The sequence below is a fragment of the Opisthocomus hoazin genome, chromosome 7, assembly GCF_030867145.1.
Source record: "Opisthocomus hoazin isolate bOpiHoa1 chromosome 7, bOpiHoa1.hap1, whole genome shotgun sequence".
Classification (NCBI taxonomy): Eukaryota; Metazoa; Chordata; class Aves; order Opisthocomiformes; family Opisthocomidae; genus Opisthocomus; species Opisthocomus hoazin.
In genome coordinates, this window is record NC_134420.1 from 32,789,392 (window position 1) to 32,802,370 (window position 12,979).

General features: G+C 42.2%; 1 protein-coding gene across 1 annotated transcript in view; it reads right to left on the reverse strand.

The window, feature by feature from the left end:
- CDAN1 (codanin 1) overlaps positions 1-12,979 on the reverse strand; it is a 39,113-nt gene that overhangs the window by 15,247 nt on the left and 10,887 nt on the right. Inside the window, exons 6-17 of the mRNA XM_075427417.1 lie at positions 12,630-12,708; positions 12,108-12,228; positions 10,958-11,067; positions 10,185-10,274; positions 9,036-9,111; positions 6,627-6,835; positions 5,732-5,846; positions 4,800-4,943; positions 3,996-4,162; positions 3,301-3,382; positions 2,523-2,612; positions 614-668 (exon numbers count right to left, since the gene is read on the reverse strand). Of these exons, the coding sequence (XP_075283532.1) occupies positions 614-668; positions 2,523-2,612; positions 3,301-3,382; positions 3,996-4,162; positions 4,800-4,943; positions 5,732-5,846; positions 6,627-6,835; positions 9,036-9,111; positions 10,185-10,274; positions 10,958-11,067; positions 12,108-12,228; positions 12,630-12,708 (1,338 nt within the window). The remainder of the gene's footprint in view (positions 1-613; positions 669-2,522; positions 2,613-3,300; positions 3,383-3,995; positions 4,163-4,799; positions 4,944-5,731; positions 5,847-6,626; positions 6,836-9,035; positions 9,112-10,184; positions 10,275-10,957; positions 11,068-12,107; positions 12,229-12,629; positions 12,709-12,979) is intronic.

Genomic DNA, 12,979 nt, shown 5'->3' on the forward strand with positions numbered 1-12,979 from the left:
CATGTTCAACCCCTAGAAGCTTTTGTGATGCAGGTTTAACATACGGTTTTCCCAGCAGCCAAGTCCCAAGAAGCAGAGCACCATCCCACTATCTGGGACTCTACTGTCTACAGAGAGGGATTTCACTAATGGCAGTCAGATCCCAGGAAAAAGACCTCTCAAACCACCACCTGATAAAGCACCAGGGCACAAAAGGATTTCTCCCCGCTGCCTGGCAGCAGAAATACGCTCAAGGATCAAGACATTCCTCACAGTACAAACACCTCTGCCTACGATAGAAAAGTTATACACTTACTCCTTATAATGCTTTCTTCCAGCTTGTGAAGGATGAGTTCCCCTGTCCCTCTTTATTCAAGCTCTGTAGATCAACTATCCTGACTGTGTAGCCTCCCTCCCCCAGCTTCACCAGATACTATTCACAGCTGCATGAGCTTCTGCAATACAGCTTTTTAGCAAGGTTGACTCATACACAACTGAGACCTGAAGCTGTGAGGAGGGTTAAGAAAGATGATCCAAGGACTCACAGTACCAACGGACAAATACAAATACAATATAAAAATAAACACATACTAATATATTTTATTTATATAGTAAATATGAATAAAATACTCACCAAGGTAGGGGCAGCAGGTATAAAGTAACTGCTGATCCACCAAGGGTACAGAGTCCTGGTGAGAAAAGGAAATGTTGAAAGGACACAGCAGGAGACAGTCTTCAGCAAGTCAGAAATCCCATATGCATGGTCACAGGCAGGCTTTGGAACTGCCTTTCCAGGAAAACAATAAAAATAACTGAATTCCAAATCCACAGTAAAATTATGAACTTTGCAGCCCAAGTGTTCAGTCCAGCCCTGTAGCACACAACGAACTGCTCTACATTCAGTTAGCGCAGCTCAACCTTTTCTTCTGATCACTGCCAAAGCCCAGCTGAAAGCTGATGGTTACAGATGGGAACCAGGACTGTTGCCACAGCTGCTACTTGTAACAGAGAAACCTATCCATGGAGGAGAATAAATGAGGCACATCTGCTGTGCATTACACCTCCACAGGTATCTTCACCCAGACTCGCTGGAACACGGCTGCTGTGGAGTAATGTCACCCCAGTATTACACAGTGCAGCCAGAGGCATGGGAAGAAAAGCAACTTCAGATCCCATCCACACAGGCAGTGTGTACTGCACTCATTTGGAAAAAAAGAAGAAAACACACACAACAAAAACAAATCAGGTGATCTCTGCATCTTCTCTTGCCACTGAAGAGACAGTACAAAACAGAACTTTCTAATTAGAACCAGACACACATTTATCTTAGCAAACTCACTCCTCATTTTCACAGAATCACAAAATGGTAGGGGTGGGAAGGGACCTCTGTGGATCATCTAGTCCCTGCCAAAGCAGGGTCACCTACAGCAGGCTGCACAGGACCTTGTCCAGGTGGGTCTTGAATATCTCCAGAGAAGGAGACTCCACAACCTCCCTGGACAGCCTGTTCCAGGGCTCCGTCACCCACAGAGGGAAGAAGTTCTTCCTCATGTTCAGGCGGAACTTCCTGTGCTTCAGTTTGCGCCCGTTGCCCTTTGTCCTGTCACTGGGCACCACTGAAAAGAGCTTGGCCCCATCCTCCTGACACCCACCCTTCAGACATTTGTAAGCATATATTAAGTCCCCTCTCAGCCTTCTCTTCTTCAGGCTAAACAAGCCCAGCTCCCTCAGCCTCTCCTCATAGGAGAGATGCTCCAGTCCCCTCACCATCCTCGTAGCCCTCCGCTGCACACTCTCCAGCAGCTCCTCATCTTTCTTCGAGTGGGGAGCCCAGAACTGGACAGAGTACTCCAGATGAGGCCTCACTAGGGCAGTGTAGAGGGGAAGGAGAACCTCCCTCGTCCTGCTGGCCACACTCCTCCTAATGCATCCCAGTTTGGACTGGAGAAAGGCCACTGAGAAACTTGGTACGTTTCTCATTTTTCAAGGAATACTCAGTATTCTCTGGCATGTCTGGGAGTTATCTGAAACATCACACGTGCCATAAACTCACCTCCTTTTCTGCTTGCTCATACTATTTTCAGTTTAATTACTCTTTATTATGCATCTGGAAAACAGGTGACTCCAAAGACAGCAACCTTGCTCTTATAGTCCCATCTTACTCTTTCTGTTGAGTTCACCATTACTATTATTTCTTTCTGGGGAGAGCTATAGTTCTATGAGCTCACCTTCTACTGCAATAATCAGTGAGCAGGAAAACAGCACCTGATCCTCCAGCATAGCTTTGCACCTAAATCTGCAAGCCACTGCAGCAGGTGAGATGGCTCCTGCCTGACACAAGCCCCAGAGCTGTAACACACAGAGTTTACAATCCAGGATGCAACAGAACGGAGGCACTTGGACAAACCACGACATCAGATCCATTGGGCTACATATGCTCAATGCAGCTGTACGGAAGCCAAGGTCCCCACGAAATCTTAAACTCCTGAGGCAGGTCCACCCTCATCCACAGACTCAGAGGACATGCTGCTGCACTAACTCACCAAAGCCTGAGCAGATGTCACAGTATCCATCACCCATCCCTCCTGCCTGACATCAGTGGTGAAAAACAACTCTTCAGGTACTGATGGAACCTGAAACACAAACCCCAGTAGTTACAACCCAAACAGCAGTCAGTAACTTACACCACTTCTGATAAAGAGGACGGTAAAATCTCACCGATGTCCCACCCACCAAAAAACTAGCACCAAGGATGCTCTCTGCCCTAAGGAAAACCTTTCCATAAGATTAAAGATTTAGCTTGATCACTACAACATAAGCCACCTTCCTTACCCTCCTCATACAGCATCTTTCACCTTTCCAACAGGTTTCTGCTAACCAGTTACCTTGCTTCCAACTGAAGGCACAAAAGGATTTTAAAAGTTCATCACACACCATCCCTTTATCAGGCAAAAAATTCCCCAGTAATTGAAGGCTGCCAGCTAGCACTTCATCTTTGTGACAAGTGCTTCCAGTTCTAATAGGAGCCAGCTGCCAATTTGTTTACAAGGATGCAGATTTATAAATACGGAATGTGTTTCAGCAGCAATTAGAATTCCTATTGGGAAAAAAAAATGCTGTTTCACACAACTCCACTAAAGGAAAATGAATATCCATCAGAATATAGAGAATTTTTTAAACCCCACACCAGTGTAAAAAATCCCAACAAAACAACAATCTATTGTATTGCAGTGTTTTAACTCATTTCAGTACTATTTTCTACTGAGTTGTGTGCCCTGCTTTTTCTTCAGGGAAGAGCTGTGTGCGCACAGGAGACTCTACCTGAAAAAGCCAACCCAGGACTGCAAGGATCAGCAGCTTGTTCAGGAAACTTATCTCCTTATCTTCAGAAAGGACCATTAACCTGCCATGCAGCGAAAGCAGCAAGAGAGAGTGTTAGATTTCAGTAGCTTAATTTTCACTAAGGAAAAAAAAATTCAAAACCACTCACTTTCTAATTATACTACTTGTCCCCATGTACACATTCCCTACTTGTCTGTCTAAAGAGTGGAGAGCAAGCTCTGTTTTTGTACGAACACAATTGAATAACATGCTGTTTCAAGTTTGCACTGGAAAAGCCAGTGTTAAGTAACTCTTTAGAATGTGCTTCAAGTTTTCTTCATGTACATAAGAAACAAAACTGGAGCATTATTTAGGCATGGGAGACCCTACAGGTTTAAGGTTTGAATTCAATGTTTAAAATTCACAGCTGCAGATATAGAATGAGTGAGGATTTAAAGAATTTTGTTTACTTAATGAAAAACCACATATTTAAAATCAAATATTAATCTCTGAGTTTCAGATATGCTCCCTTTGCAGCCTTATGTAAGATAAGCAGTGTTCATGATTTGCACAAAAAAAAAAGTTTTTTATAATAATCTCAAATTAGGGCCAGCATGCATTCTCAAACACCAGGCACCCCAAATAGGCAAGCAAACCCAAGCAAAGTTCTTAAATATCCTTTCCCAGGCTCTTACCTGTATACCTGCAACAAGAGACAAAATACTTTCCTGTAGTAATCAAGGAAAGGAGCAATATGATCCACAAGGGAAAGATACTCCACAATCCAAGGAACAGTGAGGACAGAACGTTGATCCCGAATAGACTGTCTCAGCAGCTTCAATACATCCAGTACAGGCAGGGTCTTAATAGACAACAGAAGTTAAAGCAGAAGCTTGAAGTTACTTTTTGATACTTCATGAAAAATTTAATCTACATCATGACCTTTCTTTCTAAGATTTCATCTTCTGTATAAGTAAGAGCTGACTTTCTGGTTAATGAAAACATTCCTTTGCACATGAGCAGAGGCAAAAAACCGCACTATGACATCAACCAGAGGTCACATCAGGACTTTCAAAAGTAAGGCTGTAAGCCTGACTAAGTACAAGTGGAGTCAAGGTCTAACCCCTTGCCTCCTTCGATTCAGTATGACACACTGCTAGGAGATGGGTGTGAACCTAACAAAAACTTTCCTTATAGCTGGATTTTACACTATAAATACAAGTCTTCTTAGCTAGGTCAGAGTTCTGGTATGACAGCCCCAGATTAACAGAAATAACAGAAGACTGAGTACTCTCTTCTCTAGCTTACACAAACTCTTCTTTCCTTTATTCCCAATCTCATAACACGCAGTAGGGGCACAGCACAGTGTAACGTTATCCCAGGAACCACTGGCTCACTTTGAAAGGGCGTAACTATTCATAATCCACTCCTTGGACTAGAAAACCTGCCTGTCAAGCAAAAGTCCATGTTAGATTTCTTAGAAGAGGTTGGTTTCTTACTTGGTTTCTTAACACTACTGCAGAGTCTTGCAAGTCTCTAGTTGGTTGCTCCACAGTGCGATATGGCAAGAAAACAAGAAAGCCCAGGAACTTGCCAAGGAGTCGTAGGCTTAACAGAACCACAGTGAAACGCTTCTTTTCATCCTGAAATGAAGAAAAGCAAGCTGGGGCAATGCTACCCTAAACTGGCAAAGCAACTACCTACAGTAAACTTCCACTCCCTTATTGTAAAATGGCCACATAGCTTCATCACTGTTTTTAATAAAGGTAGGTTTCCAAAATACATATTTATCAAGCATTTTAAGTTGTGTCTGCCTCCAGTGCTTCACTTATAGTGAGAAGAAATTAATTCAAGAGCTTTCTACAACAAGCAGTTGGTCAGTCACCTCCTCATATTAACAACGTTGGAGTCAATGAGAGACCAGAGAGCTGATGTCACATCACCTCCTTTAATACTATTACTGCTCTGCAAGTTTTCATGAACCTTTGGCTGCTACTTTGCTAACGGACTATAAGCTATGACACCACAGATAGGTACAGATGAGTGAGGAAACAAATTCACTCTAACATCTTTCTACATGGAAAAGTAACAAGGAGCTATTGCAACTGAGTGCAACAGCTGGACTCAGTTATTTCACTGATCTAACACAGGTCACTAACAACCTAGCAAGAGTTTCTCACTTTTCAAACTATTGTTTATCATCCCTTATGACACAGTTCTATGAAGCACCCTGAAGCATGCAAGTAAATGGCAAGGGGCTCAGACATCTGTAACCAAGTTGCAGAGTTACGACAAAACCAAATTAAGAAGCTCTTCTGCAAAAAAAGCAGCAGGAGCTCCAAGGCAACTCACAATCAAGCTAGTAAATCTTTAGGTATGGGAACAGTTCAGAGAAATCCCCACCAGACATGTTTGCAAAAAACAAGGTTACCTGTTCATCCATATCTGCTTCCCCATCACTGTGCTCATGCTCCACCAGAGTAAGGCCATCCAGCTCGAGTATCTTCAGGCACAGACTGTCCACCAGGTGCTGATTGAACTGGTAACTTCAGCAAAAGATGATGAGTCAGACTGGGCTGAAAACAGCAGTAAAACCTCATCTAACACACTGCAAAATTTCAGGCTTGTCTCTTGAATTGTATCAAACACCAGCAGACATGCAATGTAACAGACTGAAGACAAGCAAGCAAGGGATAAGACTAGCACTGGCTGACCCCCTTCTTTTCCACTCTTCCTTTGTACTTTTTCAAACAGATATTATTTAGCAAGTCCCAGCATAAAGACAACAATATGGATCTGTCAAAGCAAGAAGCTGTAAAGTAACTGAACTTAAGATTCAAATATCCCATAGATCACAACTCCTCCATGCTGTGGATTATGAAAAACTCATTAAACAAAACCACGAACTTGGCTTCATCCTCTAACTCCTTAGTTTCATACACTACCACAGAAGAAACACTTGGCTAGTCCAGTGCCTTTGCTATGCAGCACTGCATGCCTTGGCACTGGGAAATGCTGATGGCCTATGACAAGGTATCATGATTTTGCAGAAGCATTATTACCATATAGTCTAGCCTAAGGTAGCACACAGACACAAACACTTTTATGCTCCATACAGAACCTGCTTATTAACACATTCACCACATGTGCTAGCCAAGAACACTAAGTGTGGTATTAGGTATCTTAAAACCATTTCTGGTATGCTTTGCCTAGGTTAGACCATGCCCCAAGCTCTCTGGACAATTTCCTGCTGCAAGAGCAACATGGTGGTGTTCCCCACTCACCCACACACTTCACCAAGATAACCGCAACCACGGTCAGCTAACCTTCCTGCGCTGAGGATGAAGTCCCTGAAGAACTGCTGGCACCCTGGGAAAGAAGGGGGTGGACAAGGTCCTCTGATGCTCTGAGGAACAACAAATCTTTCCTGCAGCCTCTTCAGACGGCTCAAATTATCGGAACCCAGCATATTAAGGACATCCTGGTCCGGGGTGTCTCCCCCGCTTGTGCCACCACCAATAGGACCTTTACACATCTTCAGGAGACAGAAAGATTAGTAAGGTGGAAAATTTGTAATAAGGTATCATTTCACTTCATCTCTCACCCCACGTACTCTCCCTTCCTCACAAGATTTTGTTTTAGGAGTAATCCAAGCATAGCCTTTTCAGGTGGCCCACGTACAGATGATCTCTTTTCCTCACTCCAAAACATACTACCCACCTTGGCCATAAACAGCCTAGAGAGATCTTGAGAGATGGAATTCCGATCCTATACATCTAACTCAGGCACACCTAGCAGACTACATCTGGATGTGTGGAGAGAACACCTACCACTTATACGGTCTTCATAAACCACCCAGTAGGATCTTCAGCCCAGTCTGCAAGGATACTGCACTATGCATTCCCACACCATATTTTCCTGGAGTTTCCACAGAGTGAAATAAAATCAAAATATTAATGCCTGTCTCCCCCAAACACATATATACTACTCCAGACTCAAAGAATCATAGAAATGCAGAACTGTTTAGGTTGGAACAGACCTCTTGGATCACCTAATCCAATACACTTGCTCAATCATGGTCAGCTACAGCAGGTTGTCCAGGACCGTGTCCAATTAGGTTTTGAATGTCTCCACAGACTGGAACTTCACAACCCCTTTTGGCAACCTGCTTCAGTGTTTGACCACCCTCACAAGTAAAGAAGTGTCTTCTTGCGTTCAGATGAAATTTCCTTCTTCTCAATTTGCACACATTGCCTCATGGCCTGTCAATGAACACTAGTGAGAAGAATCTGGCTCCCTCTTCTTCATTCCTTCCCATCAGATACTTGTATACAGTGCTAAAATAATCTGCACCCATCTCTCCTCCAGGCTGAACAGTCCCAGCTCTCTCAGCTTCTCCTCATACCAAAAATGCTCCCGTCCCTTAATCATTATGCAGCCCTGCACTGGACTTGTTCTAGTAAGTCTGTATCTTTCTTGCACTGGTGAGCCCAAAACTGGACACAGTACTCCACATGTAACCTATCCAATACTGAGTAAAGGGAAAAGATGACAGCATACTCTTACATTAAAGTCAAGATAGTTTTAACAAGTGAGATCATACTAAAAAGCAACATTTAACTATGTATATCAAGCAAACAATTACTAGATCCATTTATTCAAAACTGAGCATCTCCCCTCTCAGAGGAACATCTTGTTACACTTCCCAACCTTTAAATTATCAGTCCTCAACACAAATCTTTAGTCTAGGTTCTTCTCTGCATGAGTATCATAACTTCACATATGATTCCGCAGATCACTTTCTGGGTCAGACACATGGGATTCATCGAAGACTCCTAGTTACCAGTTTAAATCTTTGGTTACCCTTGTGAAACCCTGCAGTTTTCATTAAGACGACACAGATACAAAGAAGAAATACAGTACCTAGGACTAATTAAATTCTGTTGGTGCAACAAAATCCATTTCACCTGTTTCCCACAATCTCCCTGAACACACACACATCAGACAGGACATTGATGCAAATTCCTACCGGACACTAGAGGACTTTTCAACATTCTAACAGCTCGAAAATTCCTGGCAATGCACGTGGGCTAATGCTCAAGGGGGCGAGGTTTGTGTCTGTTTTTGCTATCCAAAAGGAACCCACCAATGAGCCACCCATTGATAGAGAATACAGTGAGTATCTATACTCCAATCAGAAGCATCTTTTCTTTCTCCATTCCTTCAGCTACAGTGAAGTCAAATGATGCTTGAAACTGGCCAAAAAATCCCTGTAAACTACCACAGCAATATATCAAAAAGAGGCTGTGTCCGTGTTACACAGAACCAGAGACTCTTTGCAGGTAGCACACTCTTGTTGCCGATGAACATAACTGGGAACCTCTGCATTTGATACATGTCAAAACACATCCTTAAAATTTCTATAAATTATAACTGCTCTAAAATTAGAAGGTTCAAGTAAATAACCATGAAGAATGAACTCTTGCAGCTCATGATGTGCTCAGTGCGTGTCTTATCGCTGATTTACAGAGAGTTCATCAGTAATTTATCACTGATGATTTGTATTTCTGAAAAAGGAAGGAAAATCCCCCATCCTGAAGACTTAGCTGTCCCAAAAAAGTTTCAATAGGAAAATCTCAAAAGAAACTTGCAAGACATTGTTTGTTTTCTCAGGCTGAGGAAGGATCAGATCAGCTTTGATGTATATCTTCATGAAAAAGAAACAAGTCATTTACCTGGATAAGCTGTTTCTGAAAGAGCCTGGCAAAATGGCTGTGGTTGCAGGTTGCAGACAGGTGAGCCATCATGGCCCTGTAAAGGAAAACATCACAAAACGCTGACTGATCTCTGTGGTACAAAAAACTGTTTTTACTTCAAACTACACTGAAAGCATAAAACATATCTGGAGATATTAAAGACCTGCCTGGACAAGGTCCTCTGCAACCTACTGTAGGTGACCCTGCTTTGGCAGGAGGGTTGGACTAGATGACCCACAGAGGTCCCTTCCAACCCCGAACATTCTGTGATTCTGTGATTCTGTAACTGCTTTTAAGAAAGTGATCTCTAAAGACCACTGCAAAAAGCAACTTCTTTATAACCTGGTTTCCCAACCACAGAGCCCCACCTGCTGACCATGGAAACAAAAATCTCCCTGACCACCTGCAGAGCAAACACAGCTTTAGAGATAAAAAGACTCTCTTCTTCTCCTGCAATAATTCTGTTATTTAGGAAGAAAATTAACTCATTCAGCTCTGACTCTCCCCTGTGTAAGGTAGTGAGTTGAGAGTTTCCACATATGCAAGTAAGAAAACAGAAATAGCTGTACTTCTGATGCCCAAAGAGAAGGAAAATTTCTCAGTTTAAATCTCAGCTTTGTTTTCCTCCTGTGGTGAAAAATCACCTTCATACGTGTAACTTGAATAGGCTAGTGGTTAAGATCAACACACAAACCCACAAAGCAATTGCTTTCAAAACCGTAATAGTTTCTTTATATATACTCTATTTTGATAAAGAAATAAATGAATAAAACACTTTGCTTTCCATAGAAAGAGCCACAGTTGTCTAGTTTTCAGAGCCAGTACACTAGAAGTGTAGAAGGCTGCGAGAATGGCTCTTTCTGTGCTTATGAACAGAGAATGCGCTACACCAAGACTGATCAAACGAGACCCTTGCCACTTAGAGCTTGTTTCTTTAAGATAACTGTTGATACTTTTAAATATAGAAGCCAGTTTACACGGACAGCATCTTTCAAGAAGCAGAGCTCCCTGCAGATCAGTGCAGAAGACTAGTAGGAAGAACATGGAACTCAGGGTGCCAAGTCTAGTATGCTGCACCAGCAATTCAGCTACATAAATGAACTAGCTGAAGTTGCATAAGACTCCTACCTGATTTTGTTGCCCAGAACTCTTTCAAAGTCCCAGCCAGTTTTTTCATGGTTATCCTCCCATTCACGCAGCAGTTCATAAAAGATATCCCTGTGAATCAAGATATTTAAGGGTATGAATTCCTACTCTTCAAAATCTGAAGTAACAACAACTGAATATTCCATTGCTCCTAAGTTCCCCAGCAAGAATCTAACTCAGATTAAGTAACTCAAGCCTCTAAGCATTCAGATACCTTTGCAAAACTCGTTAATGTTAGCAGTACTTCAATGAGTTTCCATTTTCCATGTCTTTGACAGCAAGTGCTTAAGCTTGTTATGCCCAAGCTCTGATGGAATGACCAAAACACCCATTACCAGACTGAGAGGCAGGACAGAATAAGCCACATGAAATCATACCTATGAGGAGAGAAAAAAGGACCAAGACAACTTGCCATTCTCCCCTCATCCTGTTGCTGCAAGCATGGAGCGAGGTGGTAGGAAGAATATACCAGATTTATATGCAGAAGCAATCCAGTAGGGTGACACACTGTACTGGCATTTACCAGAAGTCTCAATAACTCAAAGAATTAGGCTGTTCTTCTCTAAAGACATTAAGCATTTAACTCCTGCAGTCCACATGGACAAAGACTTTTTTCTTTTTTTTTTCTCATTAGAGTGAAAATCTCAAGATGTTTCTACAGCACATAGCATACAGGAGACATTCTTAATATCCTTTGTGCACAGTCATGAAAGATTATACCCAGTGAGCTACACAGTAACAGTAGAAGAACTTGCCTTTGTTTCTTAAATATGTGAAATGCTCTGTCACTGGGAAAGTTAGAGCGATTGTCAGTTTCTGGCTGGAAAGAAACAGATTGTACCGAGCATGGCAGCAGGAGAGACACCTGTTAAAAATATAAAGGCAGTCATTAGGCCAATATAAATCTCTAATTTATCCAATAATCTGAGACCTAGAAAAAGCAGACAAAAGACATGATGAAGAAGCCAAGTATCACTAGTTTGAGTTGTTCAGACACTGGCCATTTCCCAATTGCTAACTGCCAGTAGGTTGTACAACTGATGGTGTTTACATTACACTACAGAGGCATAATCATTCAACATTCTGAGTGGAAGCATCTTGTCTCTCTAAGAAATCTCTGCAGAACAGATTGCAACCAGTATTGATACAGTGTGGCAAGAACGGTCTGCAAACAGCCGCAGTGCACCTTCAATACAGGGCTCCATAGAACGCAGGGCAGTGGCTGGCAATTCCTGTATTATTCTTCTAGCTCCTATTCGAAAAACCTGCATCTTCAAGTAACCAGGGACCTTTATTCACAGCTTTAACTACAAATGTCAGCTATTGACATGCCCTAGTCTCAGGAAGTACACTGTACTTTCTTTGCCAAGAGCAATTCCCATTTTTAAAAGACGGATGAAACAAGATGCAAAATACGGGAAGGCAGGCATTCCTACCATCCAGCCTTAGTTCCCTAACTCAGATGATTAGATCAGGAAACAAGTTTTGATAGGCCGCATTGTTTTCTCTGAAGCTTCATTTGCCTGAAAAGAGTCTGTAGCTATGAAACAAATCCACTGCTTCCAAACCACATTCTGATATTGCATCCAACTGATTATTCTTCTGGGATCCACGTTTATTGGATGAGAATCTCAAAAGCACAATGACCCTGTCAAAGTCGCTGGCTGAGGTCAAGGCCTGGAGCACAATATAAGGCTAGCCAGCAGTGACTCACAGCTAACAAACACAGAACCTAGAAATTCATTCACCTTCTGACAAGAAAAAAATGTACCTTTTGGACACTTGCCAAAGACAACATGACAAGATACTCAGAAGGAATGAGATTTAACATCAAAGCCATCGCAAATAACACAGCAACAACACAAAGGTATGAAGCAACATCAGCTGAGGTCTGCCAATTTTTACCTTGGCTGTGCTGCTTTCATAAGCCTGCCTTAGCCTCTCGTGCAAGGTGGGAGAAAAAGATGCAATCCGTTCGTTTTCAGCCAAGAGCTTCAGCGTCCCCTTTTCTAAATAGGAAATAATTCTGCCAAGACAACATGGATAAAACCCATAGACAGACAGACATAAACAACACATGGTCAGACCTAAAGAAATGCTTATGCTCATTTTTTATGAGGCTACCAAGCAAAAAGTTCTAAGCCCCAGGCACCCAGCATCAAACCCTACTGGTATCTGTAGGGCTATTTTGTATTGCTCTCATCTCATGACTTTCCCATTCTTGCATAATCATACTGAAGTTCAGTAGACAGATCAGTGCAAGGAACACTCACAGACATCCAAATCCAGGCCAAGTTGTATATTTTGAGGGAAAATTAACAACTCCATGCCTGTAAGTAGTAAAGCTGTAAAATCCAAGCACACTTGCTTCATCTCACACACATGTGCAGACACTAGCAGAGGAAAAAAAAAAAATATTCAACTCACTCATACTGATAATCCAAGACTTGAACAGCAAAATAAACACAATTGTGCACACTTCGGAAATGCTGTCTCCCTGATGCATCTAAGGGAAAAAAAGAAAAATGAGACAACAGCACTTATCACCATTTATAAACTAAAAGACCAACACTTAGCTCTCAAGGAAAGCAGGAACTGCCATATCCAAAACCAGTCTTCCAGACCAGTATCCAGTTTCCAGAATTTCCCATTCCCTGACACCGGAATAGACAAAAACTCCCATCCCTATCCTTCCTATACTAAAAGCAACTGAATTGGTCAATGCTGTATGGGAAAGAAAAGATTCCTTCTCAACGTTCCAGCCAACAGTAAGCAGA